Source organism: Mastigoproctus giganteus, chromosome 3 (assembly GCF_048544385.1).
Source record: "Mastigoproctus giganteus isolate SK-2022 chromosome 3, ASM4854438v1, whole genome shotgun sequence".
Taxonomy (NCBI): Eukaryota; Metazoa; Arthropoda; class Arachnida; order Uropygi; family Thelyphonidae; genus Mastigoproctus; species Mastigoproctus giganteus.
The window spans coordinates 218,223,994-218,251,587 of record NC_143577.1 but is presented as its reverse complement, the minus strand read 5'-3'; the positions used below and the strand labels follow the sequence as shown (position 1 = coordinate 218,251,587).

Here is a 27,594-nt window from a genome sequence, read left to right as displayed (position 1 = left end):
TGATTCCTTCAGGATGATTTTTATCAGTGTGGCCCAAAATTGTATCCTTAAATAGACTACATGATCTTTTCACCACAAGAGTCAAACTCATCAGTCTATAGTTTCATAATGCTTCTTAAGTCCTCACTTAAGAACTGGAGAAACATAATTATTTCTTCAGTCCAAGGATGATCTTATTAACAATATCAAAGGCATGATACACTTGCACACCACCTTTTTTTTTTTTTTTTTTTTTTTTTTTTTTTTTAAATATAACCAGATGTATACTGTCCATCCTAGAGTTTTTTTCTCCCTCAGTCTCAGTGACTTTTCTGAAAGACACTTCTTAGAAATAGGAGAAATCAGTGAAGAGGTGTCAGCTTACAGATTTGATTCTACCTGGTCAAATGTATTTTCATCTGTGGAGACCATTGCAAAGTACCTGTTAAACTGTTTTCAGTGTAATCTGGGTTGTCAAAAATCATTGCTACCATTCTTTTAGGGACCTTCTTAATTTACTCGCTCCTTTCTTGTATTCACAGAAATTAGAATTCCAATTCTTGCTTCTCTCTTTGTCAGGGATTTCTCATGCTCAGCCTTTGCCTCTTGCCCCATCAATAGTTTCATTACAAATATGATTATAATTATCATATAAAATTGTCTTATGACACTTTTATATTATACAACTGCTACAGTCTCCCCTTCTTGAAACTGAAGCCCTTTTCCTTCGACCGCAGAGATTTTTTTGGTACTACCTATTTTATAACATTACGGTTGCCTGCTGAGATGAGAACCAAGTCAAACATGCTGATTCTGTGTTAACTTTCTGAAATGCTGAAATAAATAACAGTAATGTAATCAAATCCTTGAAATAAAAGATTTCACCAGTGTACGGTTTAGAATCTATTTATTACTAACAAAGCCTTAACAATCATACATTTCGCAGATGTTTTCCTCTAATCTACTTCAGTGATTGAAATCCTTCAGTTATACTGTCACAAAAACATCAATGTACCAAACTAATAAATATTATAATAGTAACCAAGTTGGTTCAAAATTCTGGTCACCCATAACAAGGCAATTATACCTGCTTGCCTATTCAAGTTGCCTAAACAGATTTTTATCTTACACTCCTCAGAGTTATCTGACTTGTAATACAGTCATGCTAATCATCTTAACTTTACCATTAGCCAAATAACATCAAAGAGACTTCTAAAAGGTTGGTTACATTGTTTTCAGAAACTAATCAATTTCTTCTCTTGATTTTATTAAATTCTGAAAACTATTCAGTATTTGCAGGCAGCTTTTGATAACACAACTCCCACCCACCCAACCCTCTTTACACAATATATTCACCACGATGAAATTATTTGTCCCTTATCTCAGGGTGGTACCATGTTTCAGCTGGCACTACAATATCAGCATTAGCTGACCTTACCAGCTCAAATTCATTCATTCATTTTGTAATTTATTTTTTTAACTACTCTGATACTTCCTTTATACTTAAAAAAAGTTGTCTGCTAGAGAACTGAGTGCTTTCTGTGAAAAAGGTAAACTGAGGTTGTAAAATGTGTTCTCAAAATTGGGTACAATACCTTGGTACATGCCTATAATCTGTAACTTTCCAATGACTTCTTTATCCCCCCCCCCCAATTAGCAATTTCACCTCAACCCCTCATTCACTTAATGGAACTAGTAAAGACCCTGCATCTATTCAGTTAAGGAATTATACCTCTACTAAACAAATCCATTCTGCCAACTAGGACAGGTTAACAAAACTATCATTATAAAACTACCTGTCATATCTGGGCAAAATTGCAGACATAAAAACATTTTAACCTGTCTTGTGGCATTTTCCATATTACCTTATATTTTGCAACCAAGTTCTCAGTTTTTTTTTTTTTTTTTTTTTTGCTTTATGACATTAGTTCCTACATGAATAATCATAATCCCTTCAGTTCCCCCTAGTAATACAGTCAAAGCTCTATATAACGACCCCCCAGGGGATGAGAAAAACATTCATTATATCGATCATTCAGAAAATCAGCAACAAAACAAGTAAAATCTTGAACATTTAATGTAATTCTACTAATACAATATATAGCATAATCTTATTTATAATATGTATTAAACAAGAAAATTATGATTGTAAATTTTCTCCCATGCTTGGAGCCATTCCAGCTCAGATGAAACTAGGCGTACCGAGATTTCCAGAGTGAGAGCGGACCTGGTCAATTGTGGTCATCCAACCCACATTTTAGATGAGTGCTTATTGCAAGCACAGGAGCTCACGATCCACCCGAGACCGTCATCAATGCATGACAATATGCCTACAGCCTACATTCCCTACTATCCAGGCATGTTGGGCCAGATTTCAAATATCCTCCGGGAATATCATATAAAATGCGTGCAGCTACCCGGTAGAAGCTTGCATTTTCTGGTTTCTAATGTGAAGACTCTGGTCGCCACTCTTTTGCACAGCCGGGTAGTTTACCTCAACTTTCAAAAGATTGTGGCAGCTGCTACATAGGAGAGAGCTCGAGACTTCTTCAAGACCGCCTTGCAGAACACAACAGATCAATCCGCCTTGGTGAGACTGACCAGTCTGCAATCGCACAACACTTCTGGCCAACCCATCATGACCTTAACCCCAAGCGCGATTATGAAGTGATTGACCAATCCAGACACTTTCGCCACTGCCTCTCGCTATAGTTACTTCACATCTCCTGCAATTCAAGAACTGTGAATCACTGCAAGGGCACAAGGCTACACCCTATCTTAGAGGCAACTATCTTGAAACTGGATAAGTCATTATCTGTGAAGATAAAGTTTCCCATTATAAGACATTCTAATTTACTGACACCTCTATATGCATGTACAGTTGTTTGTTATACTTATCACAATCATTAGGCTTCTAACAGGCTCTCACTCTCATTTTTGTTTTTCCAGTCTTATGTCACACCACAACTGACTCAACTTTGCACTGGTTACCTATATAAGAACATAACTCAACCCGCTCCTGTCCCTTCTGTACACGTTTGTTCTCCCTTTATTCAAATTCTGAATCCCTTATATCTGAGTGACGTGTTTCTGATATTCCCACAATGTTTGAATTTGATGACTCAACCAGTACTTCAAATTCATCAAATTTATTTATATGCTTTTAGCATTAGTGTACATGCAAATATACAGACAACTGTTTTTATTCTTAATAACCATAACACAGCCACAAGTAGTTGCATGTTCCACAAGGGGTCTGCAGCAGTCTTGAAATTCCTGTAGAAGCAGTGCAAGAATCAGCTTCACCTCTGCCTGCAGCTACTTTTAGTATTACTCTTTTATGCTATTTGTGAAACAAACATATGTAGAAAAAAATTCCAGATCAACAAATATGTGAAAGCAGTAGCAAAATCAGAAAAGTAAAGAAAATTTCCAGATCAGTTGCTTTTATCCAAACCATGCACCAAGAGAAGAAAAAAGTGACTTTTCAAGGGATCTATGTCTTGCTTTGGTCCCTTTCAATAAGTTAAGCAATCCATTTTCAAAATTAAAAAAAATATATAATAATAAAAAAATACATATATACACAGGTAGTTCTCGACTTTATGAGTTAATTTGTTCCTAGCACGTGCTCGTAAAGAAGGAATTTATTTTCCATAGACAATATTAAAAACAGAGATTATGTTCTCAACAATGAAATTAGCTAGCTAATTAGTTTGTTTAAACAATGATTTATCCAAAGAAATGAAAACGTAGCCTGTAAAATCAAGCAAATTACAATAATAAAGAAATTATTTATGGCTTTAATGTTTATTCTTCATCATCATCGACTAAATATACACTCATTGATCACTCACTACTGGCTTGGCACTCATTGCTTTGTTGCACAAGGAGTTGTCTTCTTCAAGAGGCATTTGTTTTCAAGATAATCTTCTCTTTTCTTTATAAATTTAAATAGCATGCATAAGCATTTTTAATGGAATGTACAAATTGCAACTAACATGATTTGCACGGAGTAACAAGTTTACAAAGCTTAAAAAAGGAATGAAGAGAAGATTCTGAAAATTTATTTATGTTTTTTATACGAGTGAAGATATATGAGCCAAGGGGAAACACATTTCACCATAATAATGTAAAAAACTGCAGATATCGGTATTTTCACAAATGCAATAAGATCGAGTTTACTACCCATTTATAATTGCTTGCAGTAACAGAAAAGTCCAATAAACTGGAAAGTGCAAATTGTTTTTATTGTTTTATGGTCGTGACCTCCAGAAATGTGCTTTAGAAAAATGCCACAAAGCCGTTCAGAATTGGTTCTTATAACAACAAATGATAACGATGAAAGTGTAGTGCATTTTAATGATTTGAATTGGTAACTAATAACAATTTACACTATAAAAACGACCTTTCAGAGAGTTATATAGCGAAAATTTCAACTTCCGAGGTCATGGAACGAATTACCAAAAAACAATGTTTGGGTTCACATATTTTCATGATATGACGATTTGGAAAAAAAAAAAAAAAACCTCGTAAACCCGGAACGACCTGTATATATATAAATCAAAACATTCCATACAAATCTACTCTGACGAAGAACTATCTTAATGCTGTTTATGGTGGTATTATTTGCAAAATTCATTGTGATATTGGAGAAATTGTATCTGGATGCCAATGGATGAAATGGCAGAACAGACACTTATGGTTTTTTTTTTTTTTTCTTGGTAGTTGTTGGCGCATCAGCTTCTGTGGCCATAATGCACCTCCCAAGTTTTTTTTTTTACAGTACTTTGATCCAAGCCCGAGGCAGGATTCGAACCCGTGACCTTTGGGTTGCTAGGCAAGCACTTTACCCACCTGGCTAGCCCGGTCAGCCTTGTGGAAGCAGCAAAACTACTATTCCTATGAGATCAGGGAAAAGGAGTCAAGGGATGATTTGGTATGGTTGCCAAAGATCACTTGGAGACCCAAACTTTCTAGTTTGCCACTGGCTTGCGGCTGTTATATTACACATTTGGTATACAGGACATTAGAGGCAGAACCTTATCCACATTTGCTTGCTTTCAAGGTTGTCAGAAATATGAATCACTTCACAAATGCAAGATTTGTGAATGTTTCTTTGCAGTTATTATGGCTAGATTGATAAGTGCCATATGGTGAAAAATCCTGCATTTTTGTTAGTGATGCTAGTCTGTATATAATAAAAGCAACTTATGCATTACAAGTTTTCTATCCAAACCTAATCCACATTTTTTACTTAGTCCGTGATTTATATAAATTTGAGGGAATTTTGGCAAATTTCATAAGTTATTTCTTGCATAAAAAAAAGATCCTGAAACCTTCTATCTGCATAACTATTTACACAGATATGCAACATGTCTTCTCTCTTCCATCAGAGCCTATTCTGACATGGTGGAGAACATGGTTACATGCAGAATTTTATGTAAAAATTGGATTCTATAAATAAATTGTCAATGCTTTGGATACTTGTGAATATGAGAGTTATTGGTACCACTACGGCAATTCTTTGGTTAGAAAACATTTTCTGTTCACCAAGACTCATTTTTCTTGGATATCAAATTCTACATCTGAATTGAAGCAATGGGACTTTTTTCTGTATGGTGAAAGTTCCATTAGAAATTTCAACACTCTCTGGAGACACAAGAGGAAATAAGAATAAATTTAATAGTGAAAAATAAGAGTTCTTAAATTCTGTGGGATTTTTCAAAGTGGAGACTCATTCGAGGAAGAATTATCTTAAGTGTTGTAACACTCCATTTTGAAGTGTCATAACAAACCAGAAATGAGGTGTCACAAATCTTGGCAGAATAGCGAATTCCAAGGGAATGAAAGAGGTGTCAATGACAGGAAATGACATTTTACATCATTTCAGGTTTGTCGATTTGAATTGGAAATCACGATTTTGCTTGGGAATGACGTCCTTTGACATCACTTCTGGTTTGTTGATCAAATCAACAAACTGAAAATAACGAATTTGCGACACAGAAATGACATGCCACAAAATCATTGACATGATTTTATTGATTTGAAGTACCATTTATGTGACAAGGCATGAATGGTGCTTCAAATAGACTTTTTGATATGAAAACGTCTTTGGCAGCACCTACTAAATATTGGACTGAAGTAAAACCAATTTGTCACGATTTTGCGAAATAATATCATTTGGAATGGTGATTTTTGCGACACGTCATTTTCATGTCGCAAAATCGTAACAGAATAGTGAATTCCAAGGGGATGAAAGAGGTATCAATGATGGAAATCACATCATTTGGCAGCATTTTGAGTTTGGCGATTTGATCAACAAACTGGAAATCACGATTTTGCATAGAAAAAATGAGGTCACTTGACATCATTTCTGGCTTGTTGATTTAATAATCAAACCTGAAGTGATGATTTTGTGACACGTCATTTCCGTGTCGCAAATCACATTGACACGATTTTGTTCATTTGAAGCCATTCATGAAGGCATGAATGCTGCTTCAAATAAACACACATCTGTCGTTATTTACTTGTAACACGTGAATGTGTGTTTGTGAGTTTGAAGCTTGATGCTTCAAACTGAAGCAGACAGACACTAACGTGTCGATCATTGTGATGCCGTCTTCTTTGTTCTCACCCAAAGGTTCTTTTTCAGCATTATTTAGCCACAGAAATGTGTCCGTGTGGACTACCGCAATGTTGAAATTCTATGCTCTTGAAAAAATTGGCCACATAAAATTGACCAAACATTCCGACTGCAATATATTCATAATTATATCCACAATCTTCTTGAAGTATATCACACAAGTTAGTGTGGTGCCGCCAGATGGGAAGGAGCAGCAGTGCGTAGCACACGCTTCTTGATTAGACTGGGGTTCAAGCCCATCACCACCAAATACGGAGGATATGGAAAGGTTAGGGAATGACCACCGCATATCCCGGAGCAATATGGCCTTAGTTGCTAATGCTCCTAAAAACCAAATAACAAACAAACAAGTTAGTGTCTTCATTCACTAGCACATTGCCTTCTGCATGAAGTCAAAGTCGCTCGCATCGTCCTCATTAATATTGCGCTGCCTTATTCTGTAATTTGTACAATAGCTGAAGCAAGCACAGCCAACTGATTTCATTGGCACTCAGAGTCAAGAACATTGTACGTTTATCCAGCTGTCTAATCATGGTGAATAGATCGTGCTTACGTTGAGCCCAGTAGTAGGTAGAGTTTGGAATTGTCCTTAGGAAGGCCAAATTGTTTTCGATACAGCTGTTAATGTATTCTTCGGATTTAACTTACTTGCGGGTCCGTTTTGTATCTTTACCTATGTATTTGAAAGACACCGTGAGAGTCGCTTGTTCTCAATCTGATTACCTTCACTGCTACGTAAAGGAGATGATATGGAGTAGCACCGCATTGGTCAGATTTTGTCTGAGCTCGATCGTTGCCATCACGAACAGAGTCGCACACAAATTCTCTCTGAACATTCTGAATTGTCCAAGATAAATGCTGGGAAAGAACAGTTCCTCTGAGTGCTTGTCAAACAGTAAGCTCTGCAGTACATTAGTTTCTTCCGGGTTGGTTCTAAGATATTTATTGTCACTCCACAACTATGTTTGCTGTTTGGTGATGATACTTTCCTCGATCAGAACCACTTTGCTTATGTCTTCTTTAGACAAATTTTAATTTCCATGTGATTTTCATAAAAGAATTACTGATCTATTGTGATTTGATACAATTGATAGAGAAGCGTGTCGACCAAATACTGAAGCCCTGCTTTAACACTCGCTTTCTTACTAACCTAATCAAATAGCTGGACTTTTGTATTTTGTTGCATTTTATATGCACAAATAAAGCACCTAAGACACACACACAGACAATACGGCATTCCGGGCCAAGTGATCAATGTGCCTGTTTCAGTCAATCTCCCTTGGCAAGTGTTGGGCCATCGTGTTAACTGAAACTGGTGCATTGATCACTTGGCCCAGAATGCCGTATTGTCCATATACATGTCTCAAGTACCTTATTTGCATGAACAGTAAACGAGGAGAAATAAGCCTCTCTGTCACTAAATCCAACTTCGTTATATGCAATGGAATTTTTGGGTAGACAAAGCTGTTCAATTTAGATAGGCTTGGAATGGTGTTGTTCTTAAGTGATCCTCTGCAGCTATTCCATACAAGGATCCCGTCGACATCAGGAAATGCACTGCTTATCGATGGTGTATATTTAGCAGCTGGTTTCTTTGTGTCATTTTCGAACCACAGATGATCGCAAATGCAGCACGCAGAACAGAAATCATTTTTCATAAATATCCTTTCAAACCTCAATGAGCATTCTTATGTTAATGGTAATCGGTGTAAGGAAAAGGAGCTTGATCATTTAAACTCATCTGCTCCATAATTGGAGAAATGTTCCATGTACATAATTAATACTCCCTTCAGGTACATTATTGTTAGATAGAGTGGCATTGCTGGTTAAGGCACTACTAAATCCACTGCTTGATTTTCTGTTTGCCTTTTACACAATCTCGATAGTTTGTTGTTCTCGCACACTCATTGCTACCTCCATCTTTATTGTGTTAGGTTGACTTGCTTGATACTCTCAACAATGCTATGCATTTGACTTCAGCATCGTTGAACACAAAGGCTATAGCAGTGTGACATTCAGTCCCATTCACTTGCTCAGAAAATTATTGATGTGAAAACATCTATAGCAACACCTAACAATGGAATGTAACAAAAATGCGAATTGCAGCAAAAATACTTGTATTGTTGCTTGTTGTTGTTTGTTTGTTATTTGGTTTTTAGGAGCATTAGCAACTAAGGCCATATTGCTCCGGGATATGCGGTGGTCATTCCCTGACCTTTCCGCATTCTCCGTATTTGGTGGTGACGGGCTCGAACCCCGGTCTAATCAAGAAGCGTGTGCTATGCACTGCTGCTCCTTCCCACCTGGCTACGGAGGCGCCGCTTGTATTGTTGCAATCATTCTATTCAACAAATGGCTACAATCAAATTGGTAATTAGACTATTGGCTTGGATTTTGCTAACCTCTTCCAAACATTTATTCGGTAGAGTAAGTAGCGGGCATGTGCATAAAACATTACATCATTCATACTAAATATTTTGGACTGAAGTATGATGCTAATGTCACTAACATTGATTCAGTAGAGTAAGTGGTGGGCATGAGCATAAAACGTTACATCGTTCATGACTTTGGTGCTAGCTGTTTGATTTTAAAATGGTTCTGATTTTTGTAAAAGATGTTTTGACATAAAACATCTTTCGTGCGTACAGGATACACGTGCAGCTTTTTTCTTTCTTTCTTTCTTTCTTTTTTTTTTTTGTCCTCAGGGCCCTCCCTAGCAAGCTCAGGTGCAGACCAGGGTTCACTCCTACAGGAGACTATATCTATCTTCTACTATACCTAACTGCTTCCTCCTTGGGCAATGTGGAGTCCCACTAGGGGCTCCCACAGCTAAACACCAGAGGAATAATTAGCATTAGCATTAGTAGAGGCATTTGATGCAAGAAAGCAAGCTTATGCAGCATCAGCCAAAAAAAAAAAATAAATAAATAAATAAAATAAATAAATAAATAATAATAAAAATAATAATAAATAACCACTTCCACTTCACCCCTCTGTTCGTTTGAAATACCTGTCCAGCTGAGCCTTAAACTTATTTAGGCTATCAACTTCCATGACAAGGGATGGAAGTCTATTCCACCAACCAACCACCCGCTGGCTAAAGGCAAATTTCCTCACATCTATCCTACATCTGTCTTTTCTCAATTTGAATTTATGCCCTCTCAGGTGATTATTCTGAGCAAGAGGAAGAATCCTATCAGCATTGAGCATGCTCAAACCATTCAAGGCTTTATACACCTTTATCAGATCACCTCGCCGGTGCCTAGTCTACAGACACTGTAATTTGCAAAACTTAAGCCTTTCTTCGTAAAAGCACCCCCTTTGTTCCATTCACTAATCTTGTTGCCCTTCTCTGTACTCGTTCCAGCATCTCTACATCCTTCTTGAAATGAGGCCTCCAGACCTGTATACAGTACTCTAGGTGTAGTCTGACCACTGCCTTATACAAGGGAATAATCACCTCCTTATCCCTGCTAGAAAAATTCCTATATATCATCAACAATACACCATGAGCTACTCTTGCAGCCCATCTGCACTGCTCAGAAAACTTCATATCTGCCTGCACAACCACCCCCAGGTCCCTTTCATTCTCTACCACTGTCAGTGTAGTACCACAGAGTTGATACGTTGCTCTGGGGTTGCTGTTTCCCATATGTAGTACTTTACATTTGTCAATGTTAAACTTCATTTGCCACCTTGAAGCCCATCTGCTCAACCTTTCCAGATCCTGTTGCAGTAGCATAGTGTCAGTAGTGTCCTTGACAACCCTGCCAACCTTCGTATCGTCTGCAAACTTGGACATTAAGCTTGATATACCATCATCAATATCATTTATAAATACAGAAAACAATAATGGACCCAATACTGAACCCTGAGGGACTCCACTAATAACATTAGTCCACGATGAGCAGTGTCCATTGATTACCACTCTCTGTCTTCTCCCCCTCAACCACCCCTTTATCCATAGCAGCAATTTGCCTCCAATGCCACACTGCTCCAATTTGTGCAGCAGTCTTCCATGTGCAACAGTATCAAAAGCCTTTCTAAGATCCAAGTATATAATATCAAAGTTATTCCCTGCATCCAGTTCTTTTGTGACTGCATCATAGTATCCAATCAAATTGGTCAGGCAAGACTTCCCCTTAACAAAACCATGCTGTGTCTGAGCTATGACTGAAGTCTTGTCTAGATGATCCTGCAGTAATGGACCAACACTACACTACGCAAACCAACACCAAAACTTACACTGCCTCTGGCATTTACAGAGTTTGTACTGCAACACAGAGAATACTATGCAGTTTTACGGGAGCTCCCCAGTGCTGCTTAACAATAAACACTATACACTGTTCACTTCATTTGGAAATGTCAGATTTAACAGTATAAGATCATCTCCTGCAATTGGTGAGCTAAAATCCCAACTAAAAATCTCTGAGCTTTTTAGAAGTAGACTACATATCTATTACTTGCCACTATCTTTTTCAGAGATTTGGTAATCTTTATAGAAGGGCAATCATGTCCATCCAAGGGGTTCTAAATCTCTTGTCAAGAAAAATTATGGACGTGTACTGAAGCAATTATCTAAGGCAGTTCTAGATGTATAACAAGCGTGTGTGAAGAGATTAGGGGAGATAATGTGATATGGCTAATATGGTATTACAAGAAAAGAGAAGTTTTTTGCAGGAAAGGAGCATGTTTGATGTAGTGATAGATAGCATGAATATTCCATTCCAACAATAGTGACATGACCAAAAACACCAATATCTACTTGAAATATTTATTTTTATGAAAAATTAAAACAAAATACAAAAACTGCATTTTTAAGTATATTATGTGAAACAAAAGTACCAACTTACTTCTTAATTTTTCCTTGCTGCTATTAAAATAAAAAAATGTCATGCCACATCAGCAATGATGCACAATTATAAAAGATGTTTATAATGGAGAACTAAATTCAGAAAACCTTATATGTCATTGGTTTTTAATAATTAAAAATTATATTGCTTGCAATAAAGTAATTATAACAGAGCCAAATGACTTCCACCTGAACAAATTAAAAATAACTAACATCATCTTTCTTTTCTGAATGAGATCAGTTTAACATAAATTTAAAGTTGCAGTTTAAAAGAGCACTGTGCACTGCAATTTTAAGAATTAGATCTGAAGATAAAATGAAGTTTGTTCCATTAAACAGTTTCTTTTGGTACTTTACATTTTGCCATGTAACATGTTAGTTTATAGAAATGCTTAATCTAACTCTAAACTTAAGATGTTTTTAAACCTAAGTTTATACAACAGTACTTAAAAGCTAAGGAGCAAATACAAAAACACATTTTTAAATATAAATAAAAACAGAAATGAATATTCATCTGAAACAAAATAATCAGGATGCTCTTAGATTTTTCCCATGCAAGATGATTGTTATCTGACCCTAACTGTGAAGACATTATAGAAATTTTGCAGCAATTTTATTTAGAACTTTCCAGATTTACAGGAAGGTTTATATCCAAGCCTACCATATACAGAAGGCTCCATAAAAGGGCCCTATATGCACGATGATCCCTATTATTTACTTTTATCACAAAAGATCAAAGAGTGTAGTCAATATGAAGACCACTATGACTCTCACTGCTGCTGAATTTGGAATCTGGTTACCCTTCCTGGAAGGAAGGGCGACCAGATTCCATTTTGCTAACTGTAGAAAGAGACATTTGGAGGTGGTGGATTAATGGTGTAGGCTAGAATCACTAATCACAGAGATATTCATGTGTTCCTACAAGGAAATTTCATAGCTGTAAAATATCAAAATGAAATCCTTGATCCTTATGTTTGCCCTTTTGCATGAGCAACTGATCCACTTTTTTAAATGGAATAAAGCATTTCCACACTGAGCTCTCCTAGGGAACCAATACCTTGAGACTCTCAAACTTAAACAAAAAGAGCATGCTGGGATGCTCTGGATAAGAGAGTTGCCAGTCACAAGTCCCCTCCCAGAAACCTCACTCAGATTGTATCAATCCTTACACAAGGTTGGAAATTGATACCACCAGCATCAATTAACAGTGTTGTTCTTGGCATGAGAAATCAATGATGTGCCTGTATTGCTACTGACAGAGATTAGGGTATGTCTCCATTGGTACTCAACACGTCAGTTATTCCTACTCAAATTTATTTGTGTAACTAATTTCAGATTAAAATTTATCCAGTCTTTGTGCATTATTAAGGCACATTAATGCTTGCTTGAATGAGTTTCAAAACATGCAATCAAGTATGAGTGCCTCATTGTGGGGAGAACTTACCTCTTATAAACTTGAAATCATGGACTTTGGGATATTGCTGGTGGACCAGCAATATACTGGTCCACCAGCAATATCCCAAATAGGGTCTTAATTAAAATTAAATAACTTTATTTTTAATATTAAATTATTTTACAAAAAAATTTGTGATTTTAGTGCGGTTGAACTCATATCATTCAATAATGACTCTCTAAAATTTAATACTTTAAAAAACATTTCTCCTTAACCTTCAACAGCAGTAAATTCTTTTAAAAATTTTTGATACATTATAAAGCCTCTATTTTTAGCATGCTGAAGTTTTATTTGTCTGCTCACAAACTAATTTCAAATATGAAAACAAGATTTGTCTGAAATACAAGATTTCAGGCAATTCTTGTATTTCTTAAAAGAATGAATAATGCACTTTTAACCTAAGTGAGATATTTATTTATTTCCAAATGGAAATTATATAGAGAAGGTAATCACACATTGTGTGGTGCATTCCTATCACTTTATCAATGATTTCTGTTGTTCTACTTCACCATTACAAAGAACAGAGTGGCCAAAGGTTTGGCATGTGTAATCAGATCACATATGTCAAGCAGCAGTTTATCAGCACGTTTGGTTAAAAATGAAAATACACACTTTGGAAACTTTTTTTTTTTTATTATTATTACTTTCAATTTTGTCTTCTGATGAAGAAGAACTTATCCAAAAAAAAAAAGTATACAGTAAATACAGATTTAACAATTCTGGCCTGGTAATAATTTCATTGTTCATGTCCACTGTACTTAAAACGTATGAGAATCATTGACAGTTTGAATCACATTTGTTTGTACAATTAGTTGGGAAGCAGATAATTTTTACAAGTGTTAATGTGATACATAAATTTATGATATTATTTATTGATGATAAAAAAGGAGAAACTGTAACCTATTTAGTCAAGTGCGAAAACAGCAGGTTGACTAAATAGATTTTAAAAAATATAGATTAAAAAAAAAAAAACATAAAGTTAAATTTTCTGACAACAAAAATGCTTGCTTAATAAATTATCATTGTCATAAACATTTTGTTCCAGTGGAGAAGTACAACAAAAAAGGAGGGGGAGGAAAAAAGGTCAAAATGCAATACAAAGGAGCTCACAAGATTAAATGAGCAAAAGAAAAAGTAAGGAATAATTACCGACTATCGCATGACACTGACCTATATGTAAATCATCTAAATATATGTAACAAAAAAACCGACTGATGAAGTGAAACAAACAAAAGCTGAGTGAAATATTCACTGGAAAAGAATACTACTTGAACATGATAAAAGAGTGTAAACCAGAGGCTTACCCTACATGATCAAAGTGGTGGAATCAGATAATCCAGCTAAAGTGATAGATGAGTTGAACAAATTCTCTGCAAAAACTTTACAACTGAAATCAATGATGAATCTGCTTACTGTAAATGTAAAATGTGTCTATCATAAAAACTACTGGAGCTGAGGGTAGGAAAGGCTTCCCCACAGTGAACAACGTATATTCAGTTATACTAAAAAAAAAAAAAAAAAAAAAAAAAAGACAGAATGGGAGTGCATCAGTCCTGATGGTTTGATGCAGAATGAGAGTGCATCAAACCATCAGGACTGTTACTCAGATCATCATTATATTCTGGGATGATCCATTTGGACTGGAAAAGTGCCAATATCTCCCCAATCTGTAAGGTAGGAGCTAGAGCTAATGAACAATGTTTTATAAAAGCTATCATATAAAACTGAGTGAGCTGAGATTTGATGGAAAATCAGGAACTGGCTGAGGGACAGAAGACAGTGTCATAAATGGACACATTTCAGTGTGAATGAGCGTAGCAAGTGGTGTCCTTAGGGGATTAGGCCTAAGGACACATGTTTCTAATCTTCCTTAATGACATTCTTTAATGACATGTATAAGGAAATTGTCAAAGTTGGCAGATCATTTGAAAGGTTAGGAGGGTGATTAACAACCAGAACCACATTATGCTGCTTTAAAATGACCTGGATCACTTACGAAAATGAGTTTAAAAATGGCATTGTTTAATGCTACTAAATGTAAGGCCTTACACTTTGAGAAGAAAAACTCAGGTGAGACCTGCAGACACTTAGGGAGGGAAGTTAAAGCTGGTCCAGAATGAGAAAGATTTAGGGCTAACAATGCCAATGGGCAGATGAAATTTTCTGTGCAGTGTAAACAGGTATCAAGGAAGACACGATGTTCTCTCAATGATTTAACAGACCTCTGTAAGTAAGGAATGCCCTGGTTCTGTTCCACCTATCCTTTTTGCATACTATATTCCCTGTCTCCGTGACAATTGTCGCCAACAATAACTAGTTCCTGTGAGACTTAACAGAACTTTGGAAGTAAGAAGGATATCATTATTCCACTATATATGATGATGGTGAGACTGTATCTAAAATAAAAAATATGGGGGGGGGCAAGGTCTAATGGTTCCTGTCTCCCAAAACTGCTTCCATAGTACTGAGACAACACTGCGTGACATAATAAGTCAGCGTGCCACCTCCACCTTTGCGGATAACCCCCGATGCCACTAGTCAAAGTACACTATACACCTCCTCCTGTGACTGCCTGGCTTCAAGTTGTCCAATGGCTTGCCATCTCAAAGGATCATCTAAAGGACAATGACTTGCTATCCCACTGAGCAAGCCAAAAAACGGGAATGAAGTGATGTGGTTGCAACCTGTGTTTTTATAGGCATGAAAAAATTTGCATAATATGCGGCTCTGTAAGATGGATGATCGATTTCTATTGGATATTCAGAAATTGCATGTCAGTATGCCTAATTATATCAAATATTCATGAAAAACATTCTGTTCTGTTAATTTTGTCGAGCAGCATATCAGCTGTAACAAAACCACTGATAGTGTAATAGAGGCAAAGCTGAGTATCTGGAAAAGAGAGCTAAGAACAGCAACAAGGAATTCTACTTTTATATGAATATGAGAGAAAGAGAGAAAAGAAATCAGGTAGGTTGCTTACAAGATGATAGCACCACAATCACAAAAACTAAATGATATGGCAGTGAAGCACTTGATAACAATACTTACAACTGAATCTGTATTTGAACCAGGAGGAAACAGTGAAGAGGGATCAATTTGTAGTAAAATTAGTGATATAACTATCTCTGAGCATCTATCAGCAAAATTACTATGACTGAGGGAAGGTGGTGGAATGCACCTAATATATTAAAAAAGGTGGCATGTATATTAAACCATTAGTAATTTTAATGAGATCATCATTAGATTCTGGAATGATTTTTCTAGATTGGAGAAGCACTAATTTTATCCCAACCTATAAGGATCTAAAGAGGTGATGAAAAATTTTAGACTGGTGAGTTTGACTTCTGTGGTGGTCAAAGTCATTACATGGCTAAATTAAAACAAACTACATGGTTTAATACAGGACTATTTTGATAATAATAGAATCCTAAAGAGATCACAGTTTCGGTTCAAGAAAGAAAAATCTTTCCTCAATTGTAATTTCAATTTCCTGGAGGAAATTGCAAGTGTGAATCCCCAGAAATTCGTTGGATCCACTCTTCTTTCATGAAGTTAATAAGAGTGTTTACAGGAAGATGTCAATGTCTGCTATTTATTTGAAGGTGGGGGGAGGATGGTAGATGATCAGAATTAGGCTATGTTGTTTCAAAAGACTTTGGATCTTTAACAGATATGATCTGAAAAATTATAACTAAAGTTTTAACACACATAAATGTGTTTTGTACCCAGGGAACAGAAACCAAGTAACTACAGACTGTGTGAGGAGGTTAAATATACTTCAGAACAAAAGAATTGGGCACTATGATACAATGAAATTTACTATTCAGTATAAACAGGTGGTCTGGTGAATGTTTGTGGAATGAAGAAGATTTCTTCAAGGTGGGTCCCTAAAGCACTGAATGCAGATCAGAAGTGGGAAAGAGTGGAGTGATGTCATGAGATTTTGCAGCATTTTGAAGCTAATGAAACTCAATTTTGGGGGTGGTATATCACTATGGACAAAACATGGGTGCACCCCTTCGACCCCGAAACAAAAGAACAATCGAAACAATAGAAGCATCCCTCATCTCCCCTGCGTAAAAAGCAGAAGAAGTGATCATGATTTATTTCCTGAAACAAGGTGCCACTACCAATACAGATTATTACTCTACCCCACTGAGATGTTTTTGCAAGAAGCACAGGAAACTGACCAAAGGGGTCATCTTGCATCAAGACAATTCACTGGCACCCACAGCATTTGTGACTTAGAAAACATGGCGTGACTGGGTTCGAACTATTACAGCATCTGCCCTACTCACTGGATTTGGTTCCACCGGATTATTTTCTATTTCCAAATCTCAAAAAGGACTTGAAAGACAGAAATTCAACAGTTAAAATGCTGTGATGGATGCATCTGATTTTCATTTGATTACCAATATGAAGTTTGAACTGCAACAAAAATCAAAAACTCACTTCAACCACACAGCCAACTTTGTTCCTTTTATTAGAAAGTACTTTCTCTTTCTTTTTTTAAGCATAAGCCCATCTCCACCTAGTTCATCTGTGATGGTGCAGAATCTCTGCAAAATGGGCCTGATAAAAGTATTAGAGTGTGTGTGTGTTGTTGTTGTGTTTGGTGTGTATTCAGTGTCAGGCCACTTCGCCATCAGGGTGCAGCCAACACCTGGTGCCCATTCCTAGGCACAAGGAGCCAGGTCAGGGTCTACTATTCTCTGTGAGTGCTGTAATGCACAAATCCTGCACCCACCGGAAGTAGTGCAATACTGGTGAGTGCCTATTACAAAGTACTGTGATACCTATTTAATGAATGACAAAGCTTGTCTTCTTATATACAAACACACTTTGCCTTTCCCATTCATTGCAGTAACATCAAATCATGACTGAGGTTAAAAAGCTGAGTCACAAATTACAGGATCAGATACATGTTTTTCTTCCCCTGTACAGGAACTCCACAACTTATGTCATACTCGACTTTATGTAAGTTTTTGCCGGCCAGTGCAAACTTAAAAAAATCGTGGGAACATATTTTCCATCCCATAGGAATAAATGGAGGTATCGTGAAAATATCGTAATGTGAACCCAATAACACATTCGGGTTTTTTTTTTGTAATTCATTCCAAGTCCTTGGAAGTTAAAAATTTTGCTATATTACTAAGCTGTTTATCTCATCTCTCTAAAAGGTCATATTTATAATGGAAATTGCACTACCCTTTCATCATTATCATATGTTCCCGTTAAAAGAATCAATTTTGAACACCTTTGTGATATTTTTCTAAAGCACGTTTCTGGAGGTCACGACCATAAAACAATATGCACTTTCCGGTTTATTGAGCTTTTCTGTTAGTGCATCTAATTATAAATGGGTATTAAACTTGATCTTATTGCATTTGCAATAATACCGATAACTGCAATTGTGTGGGATTTTACGCTATTAAGATGAAATGTGTACCCCTTCACTGAAATCTTCAACCATATATATAAAAAAAAAAAAATTTTCAGAAACTTCTCCTCATTCCATTCCTATTTACGTATTACAATGATGAAGGGAAAGCGACCAATGAAAAGTGCAAGTGGTGGAGTGCCAGGAAATGAAACAAAATTGATTTAGAAATGCAGATGAAAATTATTAAGAAGTACGAAGCAGGACAAAGTTTGTCATCTATTGCAGGAATTAGGTCTCGCTGCTTCAATAGCAAACGTATAAAAGAACATGTCAAAGAATCAACACACTTAAGATCAACAGTGATCACAAAACAGCGTTCAAGTGCTATATCGAAGATGGAACAGCTGTTAATAATATGGATGGAAAATCAGATTCAGAAGCGAGTGCCCCTGAGTCTAATGATCATTCAAGCAAAAGCAACAAGTAATTATAAAGATATTAAGGATAAGTACAGCAAACCCCAACCCAAGTTTGTGGCAAGCAACAGGTGGTTTAATAGGTTCAAGCATCGTGCTGGTTCCCGCAATGTTAAAGTATGCGGTGAAGTCACGTGCGATTCTGCAGCTGCAGAGAAATTTTGTGATGTGTTGGAAAAAATTATTGATGAAGGCAGCTCAACGCAGCAAATTTTTAATGTTGACCAGACTGCTCTGTATTGGTAAATAATGCCGGATCAAAAATACATTGCCAAAGAGGAAAATACAGTGCTAGGTTTCAAGGCATCAAAAGAAAGGGCCACACCCTTGCTTAGGATTAATGCAGCAGGAGATTACAGATTAGAACCCCTGGAAATCCTCGTGCATTTAAGGGCATCAATAAAGCCACCCTACTCATGCATTTCCAATCAAACCAGAGAGCATGGAAAGCAACATCTCTCTGTGAGGATTGGTTTAAATGCTGCTTCTTTCCCGAGGTCGAAAAATATTGCAAAGACAATGGCGTTCCTTTCAAGAGTTTGATTCTATTAGGTAATGTTCTTGGACATCCTACGCATCTAGATGATTTCAATTCGAACGCGAGAGTCATATTTCTACTGCCAAACACTACTTCATTCATCCAACCTATGGATCAGTGTGTTATTTCAAATTTAAAAGCATACTATTTACGCACAACATTTGTTCAGCCATTGTCTGCAGTGAGACAGTGAGAAAAATTTTACATTAAGAGACTTTTGGAAATCTTACAATATTTACCATGGCATGTTAAACATTAATAAGGCTTGGGCGGAAATTACTAAAAATTGTTTAAATGACACATGGAAGAAAATATGCCCATGGTACGTAAAAGGCTTCAAGGATTTGAAAAAGACGAATCATATGAAGAGGTTACAGATAAGATTGCAGAGCTACTTTGTTGGAGGTTGATGCCAAAGATGTGGAGGAGTTAATAGAGGAAGAAGAGAAGGAATTATCTAACGAAGAACTTACTGACTTGCAGATAGCAATAGTGAAAGAAGAAAATGCTGACGAAGCTCAAGATGAACCAAATGAGAGATGCTTCATCACCAGAGAGATGGCAATGGTAAGAAGATGGATCCTGGTAGCGAATGATTCTTAACAGTTAAGAGGGGTGAATGACATGCTTGCTTCCTACATAGAAATCTACGATGAAAAGAAAAAAGCCACTGTCCAGTCATCCATTAGTATGTTCTTTTGTAAGGTTGAGTGGCAGACCCCTTCTAAATCTCCACAGTGGCGAACTTATCAGCTGGATATGTCGATTATGGCAACGATGCTCGAGAGGTAAAACTTACTGACATTATGCCTGTCTCCTCTCTTTTTTTGTAATTTTATAATTTTGAAATTTTTTTTAAATTGCATGCTTTTGTAATTTTTCCGGCACATGAGATAAAAAATTGAATAAATACAATAAATAATTCTCTTCACATGTTCGTTGAACATTTCTTTTTTGATTCAATCAATTCAGCAAGCACAGTTGCGAATGCTGCACAAGCATAGGGGAAATTCCAACTTATGTAGCATTCCACGGAACACAACCCTTATGTAAGTCGGGGAGTTCCTGTAATTGTTTCTTAAATTACTGAGTATGACTTTGAGCTCAGAGCTCAAAGTCATGATCAGGTAAGCTGCATAGCTTAAACCCTGTGGATAAGATGAACACTATTTTAACTGTAATTTGGGTTATTCACTCCACTCTCATTCCATTTCATTTTTAAAGATTCTATTTTCTGTTATAGTTACTTGGAAGTGGATAGAGTATCTGTTTCAAATAGACTAGAAACTACCTCATGGCAATGACAAAAAGCTAACAGTTTTTCTAATTTTATTCTCACTCCAAAGCAAAAACACATTTAATTAATTGAGCCAAATTAAAATGCCACATTAACTGAGCCAAAAAGCTAACATGCTTAAAACTAAGTTAGAAGGAACCTTCCAGAAATGTGGAGAAGGCTATACCAACACTGTTAAAGAAACAGTGCTTATACCCCTCTACTAAAACAACAGTTTCTGTACCAGAAGTGCTCACATGAACACAATAAATTATCAGATAAATAAAAATCAAGAGCAACAAAGTAAATCAAGGCATTTAAACTACCTAAGACTGTACATGGCTTATCTTTGATTTTTCCCACTGATATGTCAGCCACAATTGCACCAACACAATGAATTCTTCTACGTCACTAGCAGACTATCATATTCAGGCTTTTAACATTATTCACAATTAACTCAAAGAATACAAACCTCTTTTATATATAAAAACTATCACAAAATAAAAGCAGTATCAATACTGTTCATTAAAACTTTTCACAAAAGAATGAGAATGATCATCTATAGAATACAGTATTTTTCTGTGAGAAGATATAGCACATATTGGGAAAAGAGAAGCAGACATATAAAAACAAAACAAGAAAGGCTTTTAAAATAGATGTCACACACACATTACCTGGCTATTTCACACTGATGAATATCACATCCTCGCTTAGGCATTAAACCCATGCCTCTCTGAGGCTCAATCGACTGATGCGTATTAATATAATGTACATATGGAGGTTCATCTGTGACTTCAAAATAACGTATATTGCAGTCACCCTGAAGAAAAGAAATTACATCTATAATTACAAACTCATAAACATCAACCAAAAAAAAGTTGATTTTTTTAAAAATATACACATGATAAATGCTGAATATGACTGTAAGGTACAACTTTCACCAAGCAAGGTTATATCTGAATGTGAAGCTCTACATGTGTTTGCAGTCATGTTCAGCATTTATCATGTTGCTTTGTGGTGAAGAGTTTCTCCCACAGATAAAAGCATAACATGAAAATGATAAATACAGTAGACTCGATTTTCTGGGATAGGTGGCAAAAAACAAATCCCGGATAATCCAAAAATAGAGAAGTCCTCGACATATGTAAACGTAAGATGTAACTTCTTACTTCGTCGAGTTTTACGTAACTTGGGAATGACTAATAACATATTGCAACTATATTATTATTGACAAATCTGAATTCAGCACGATACTTGTTAATCTTTGACCATTTTCATACATTCTTATTAGTTTAATTTTCTGATCCAAATTGATTTCTTTCCTTTTCTTGGTATATTTACTAGTACCGCTTATTCTCTTAGTCACTTATTCTCTTAGTCAGCACCATGATAACGGTCAAAATGAAATTTTCTGTAAAGAACTTCACAGGGTTAAGGTGAAAACTCACTATTATCACCCAGCACGAGCTCACATTTTACTAAAGCACATTTCTGGAGGTCACTACCATAAAACAATAAAAATAATTTGCACTTTCCGTGTTATTGGGCTTTTCTGTTCGTGCATCTAATTATAAACGGGTAGTAAACTCGATCTTACTGCATTTGCGAAAATACAGATAGCTGGAATTATGTGGGTTTTTACGTTATTACAGTGAAATGTGTGTCCCCTTCACTGAAATCTTCATTCATATATAAAAAAAAAACCATAAATAAATGGTAAGAATCTTCTCTTCTTTCCTAATTTTTTGCTTGTTACTCTGTATCTCACTTGTGCAATTTGTGCATGCTGTGATCATCGTTATTGATTGCTTATTATTATTATTTTATTTTTTTTTTTATGTAAATCTGCAGTTGCATAAGTCAGGAACTTACTGTATTGAAAAATGTTCAGCAACCTTTCAAAAGTTCAGTTTACTTAAAAAATATGCCAATAGATAAAAAACAAAAAAGCTTACCATGTACTACTCGCATGTCAAATACGATGCTTCCCTTTATTTTTAACGATGTTGCGTATGATTTGGTCACCAACATTATAATGGTTAATCAAAGATTTAACGGATGCACCATTTTCAAACTTGAATAATTTCAAGTTTTGGTTTAACTGAAAGCGCAACTCTTTTATGTTTATCGATCATTTTCGCAATTTCGAAACAAAAAAAATATATTTACTAAAAAAAAAAAAAAAAATTTTATCCCTGACATAAATAATGAAACAAAATTTGTCTTTTGGCAGTGCAAGACACAACAATCAATGCGATGCACTAAAACAAACTAAACATTTGGTCTTTTTTGAGCGGCGGTTGGGAAGACAGCGGGGTTACAAGATAATAGGTACATTAATCTCCCAATGACGACTTATAACGCCGCTTCTTGTCACTTATTTCCGACTTGCAAAACATCTGTTTATAACTATTCTAGTTATTACTTGAATTTTATGATTTTTGGTTGATTTCTTAAATTTTTTTTTATTTGGAGTCTTGAAGTGTCCCGGTTAATCCGATCCCTGTAAATCGAGTCTGCTGTACTATATTTGTGTGGGCAATAAAGGCTAAGTATCCATGCATGACAAAGTAGTCATGAAGTTAATGCTGATGTGGTCAGCCAGAGCAGCTAATAACCATGTCCCACTCAATTCATATTCATTTCATATCCCACTATCAATCCAACATCTCGAATATGCTCTTGACTGTGACATGCTTAATAAAAAGAAGGAGGAATACTGAAAGGCAGAAGTCATACAGCCATAAAATCACACTCAAAGTCACCAGGCACAGTATATTTTAGGAGTAAAGGGCTGACTAGGTCACTTTGATTCTTAGATTAATTTTAAACAAAAGTAATAAAAATGTATAATGAAATAATGTATAGAATTGATTCTGATCCCATTTTGAGCTTGGTCTATAACAGAGATATAATATTGGAATCCACCCACTTTACCTTACTTCACTAATCTCTCTACTTCTTCAAAAATTACACAGACTGTGTATGGTGGCAACCTCAAGTTCATTCTCATGGTGGCAAGACTATTCCCAAAACTGAGAGGATGGTGAATGTCTTTATTCTCTTCAGGGAAAAGAGAGAGAGAGAGAAAAAAGGTTTAGATGAAGGATGATGATGACATAAAGGCTACATCTGATTTAGTTTGGTTGAATTTTAATGGTGCAGTGACAGCTTTGGCTATAATGCACCATATCTGTGATTTACTGAGGGTCATTTAACCTCATGTACTTTTCATGTAACTGAAAAGACTGAGGGTCATTTAACCTCATGTACATATCTGGTCTTATTAAATTTAAACAGATGTTTTAGTAACAGAAAAGTTGTGTACTTCAGTTAACTGAGCTTACTAAAATTACAGTAAACCCCCACTATTCGCAGGGGTTACATTCCTGAGAAATTCCGCGAATACTGAGTTATTGCTCCCATAGTAATAAAGGGGTTCCGTTCCAAAGTATGAAATATATAAGAAAAACTAGTCTAAAATTTTGTCTATGTATGTATTATATGTACCTTCATAATACGACTATGTACATAGACAGCACATTGTGAAATGCAAGCATAAGGCATCGAAATGAAAATAAGAAACAATTTAATATTAAATGTAATATTTATTAGAAATTTCAAACAAATATTTCAAACCAGCGCCTTTGTTTCGCTAAAGTGATGAGTGAACTTAACAGAATTTTATTTTTAGTTTGTTCTTCTATCCACAGATTTAAAGCTTTTCCATTTTTTCTAATTTAACATCACGAGTTACAGAGCAAATTTTTGAAGCAATTAGCGCATTTTCATGGACACTACGGTGGATTTTTTCTTCCAATTTCTTCATTGATCATACTGTTGACTTATTGATTTTATAATGTTTTGGCACTGACGAGACACTTTCACCATTAGAAATTTTGTCTAACAACTCAATTTTACTTGCTAATGTCATCACCTTCTTTGATCTTCTCACAGTTCCCTTGTTATTCATAGCCATATTTTTGTAGGGGTTAGAAAAGAACTTGTCCACAATAAAGTCAATTTTTTCCATTAACATACTCGAAAAAGTCTGTTTACACTAACACACTGCAAAACTGTAGATTTTTCACTTTTGTAAGCATATCAATTCATAAATTGATATATTTATAAATTCATAAATTTATTCAATTTATAAGCATATAAATTAAAAGCAAACGACGAAACCTTCCATGACAAGTGCATAAGACATACTCAAGGATTAGCGAGAAACATCCCAAGATTTTGTCACCCTACCCCACCCACTGAGTGCTGTTTTGACTGGGAAAGATGATTTTAGCCACGTCCATGCTTTTTTATGGCGGAAAATGTTCACGGCGCTTTACAATTCATTTTTTTAGGTTTCATTTTATATTAAATCAGCGACCGCAAATAGTGGGGGTTTACTGTATTTAAGAGGAGTCATAAAGGTTAATTCCTCTAAGAAAATAAAAACATCTAACACTATGTTATCATTGTCTGCCAACAAATGAGCATAAAGGGTTTAGTTTCTAAATCCTAAAAGTTGTCTACTAACAATTAAAATATCTTTGTTTGTAATACGTCATAAAGATTACTGAGAAGAATATCAATTCATAAAAGAGGAAGGGAGAAGAATGAAAGAATGAGGAAGAGAGGGGGAGAAGAATGATGTGGCCACATCATTCTTCTCTCTCTCTCTCTCTCTCTCTCTCTCTCTCCAGTAAAATCTAGTTATGAGCTTTTTAATGACTGCACAAATCATTTTGTTGGTACGTAACAAAATTTATTTCTGTGAATATTACTTGAAATTATTTAAAAAAAACCATTATTTGTCAAATAAATTCAGCTACACATTTTTTAATATATAGAAGTGGCAATTTACATTTCATTTTACTTAAATATCAACTTCAAAATCAATAATATATAAATAAATGGCAAAATATGTACTACAAAAGTAAATACAGGTAGTTCTCGACTTTACGAGTTAATTCGTTCCTAGCACGCGCACATAAAGAGAAAACTCGTAAAGCGGGTTATTTTTTGTTATTTGGTTTTTAGGAGCATTAGCAACTAAGGCCATATTGCTCCGGGATATGTGGTGGTCATTCCCTGACCTTTCCGCATCCTCCATATTTGGTGGTGACAGGCTCGAACCCCGGTCTAATCAAGAAGCGTGTGCTACGCACTGCTGCTCCTTCCCACCTGGCTACAGAGGCGCCTTCGTAAAGCGGGAATTTATTTCCCATAGACATAAGGTTAAAAATAGGAGTTATGTTCTCAATAATGAAATTAGTTTATGTTTAAACAATGATTGATTTATCTAAAGAAATGAAAACGTAGCCTGTAAAATCAAGCAAATTATAATAATAGAGAAATTATTTACGACTTACAATTGTTAAAGAATGTTTATTCTTCATCATTGACTAAATGCACACTCATTATTGGCTCGGCACTCGTTGGTTTGTTGCACAAGGAGTCATCTTCTTCAGAAATGTTTCAAGAGGCGTTTGTTTCCAAGATAATCTCTTTTAATTATAAATTTCACGATTGCATGCATAAGGATTTTTTAATGGCACACACAAATTGCAACTAACACGATTCACGTGGTGTAACAAGTTTCTGAAGCTTAAAAAAAAAAAAGGAATGAAGAGAAGATTCTGAAAATTTATTTGTTTTTTATACAATTGAAGATTTCAATACATTTCACCATAATAATGTAAAAAACTATACAATTCCAGCTATCTGTATTTTCGCAGATGCAAGAAGATAGAGTTTACTACCCATTTATAATTGCTTGCAGTAACAGAAAAGCCCAATAAACCGGAAAGTGCAAATTGTTTTTATTGTTTTATGGTCATCACAGCCATAAAACAATAAAAAGACCATAAGACCTCCAGAAATGTGTTTTAAAAAATATCACAAACGCATTTAAAATTGATTCTTATAATGGAACATATGATAACGATGAAAGGGTAGCACATTTTAATGATTTGAATTTGTAACTAATACAACTTACAAACCACGCTCACAAACTTTTATATGGCCTTAAAGTCACGCTCGTGACCTTAAAAATAACATTTTAGAGAGATAAATAGCTTAGTTATACAGCGAAATTTTCAACTTCTGAGATCTTGAAATGAATTACCAATAAACAATGTATTATTAGGTTCATATTACAATATTTTAAATACGATGGTGTCTCTGGAACTGATTAATATTGTAAAGCGGGGTACACTGTATTGTATAGCTAGGCTTGGAATGCAGTATTTATGAATGTATAATACTTGTTGATATTTGGGAAAAAAAACTCGTAAACCCGGGAATTTGTAAAGCGAAAACTGCCTGTATATTTGTTCAGAAATTATTTTGAAAGCATATTTGCATTTATAAGAAATATCATAATATAAAATTTTAATAACTCATACTTTCATAAATATGGTATGGTAAATAAATTATAACCTACCATTACACATATGTCAGTTTTTATTTTTAATATTTTAATTTTTTTTTCCAAAAATTAATACAAAAATTCAACTATAGCGAAACAGAAAATGCATGGATTCAAGCTGCACTAAATTAAATTACATTACTAATTTTAAGTCTTAATTTTTTCCTGAAGAAACACGTGAACCATTTCTTCAATTTGAACTTCTCCTTCCCACTGTGGGGGGGATAGCACTGTAGCAATTAGATTTTAGTATAATTATTCAAGTTTAATATGCGTGAACTGAGGATATTTCATTTTTGCACATCTGCCTTACTGTCCATTCATTCCTCTAATGACCATATAGCAACAAACAATATCAGTGCTTCAGCTACAAATACACAGTATACAGATACAGTCAGTCCTCGCATAGCACGATAGTTGTGTTCCTAGAAACCCTCGTGCAATGCAAAATAGTGCAATATAAACAACAGGCCCTATGGGAAAAATAGGGTTAAGTGCCGACCACCCAAGATTGAACACACATTTGTAACCAAAACATTATCAAACATAATAAATAATCAT

The 27,594-nt window shown here is 35.4% G+C and overlaps 1 protein-coding gene across 2 annotated transcripts in view; it reads right to left on the bottom strand.

Moving 5' to 3' along the window:
* Positions 1 to 27,594, bottom strand: part of LOC150088725 (coronin-1C-like) — a 244,800-nt gene that overhangs the window by 57,994 nt on the left and 159,212 nt on the right. For both annotated transcript variants that reach the window (XM_090369628.1, XM_090369627.1), the window contains exon 7: positions 21,281 to 21,426. In XM_090369628.1, the coding sequence (XP_090225754.1) occupies positions 21,281 to 21,426 (146 nt within the window). The remainder of the gene's footprint in view (positions 1 to 21,280; positions 21,427 to 27,594) is intronic.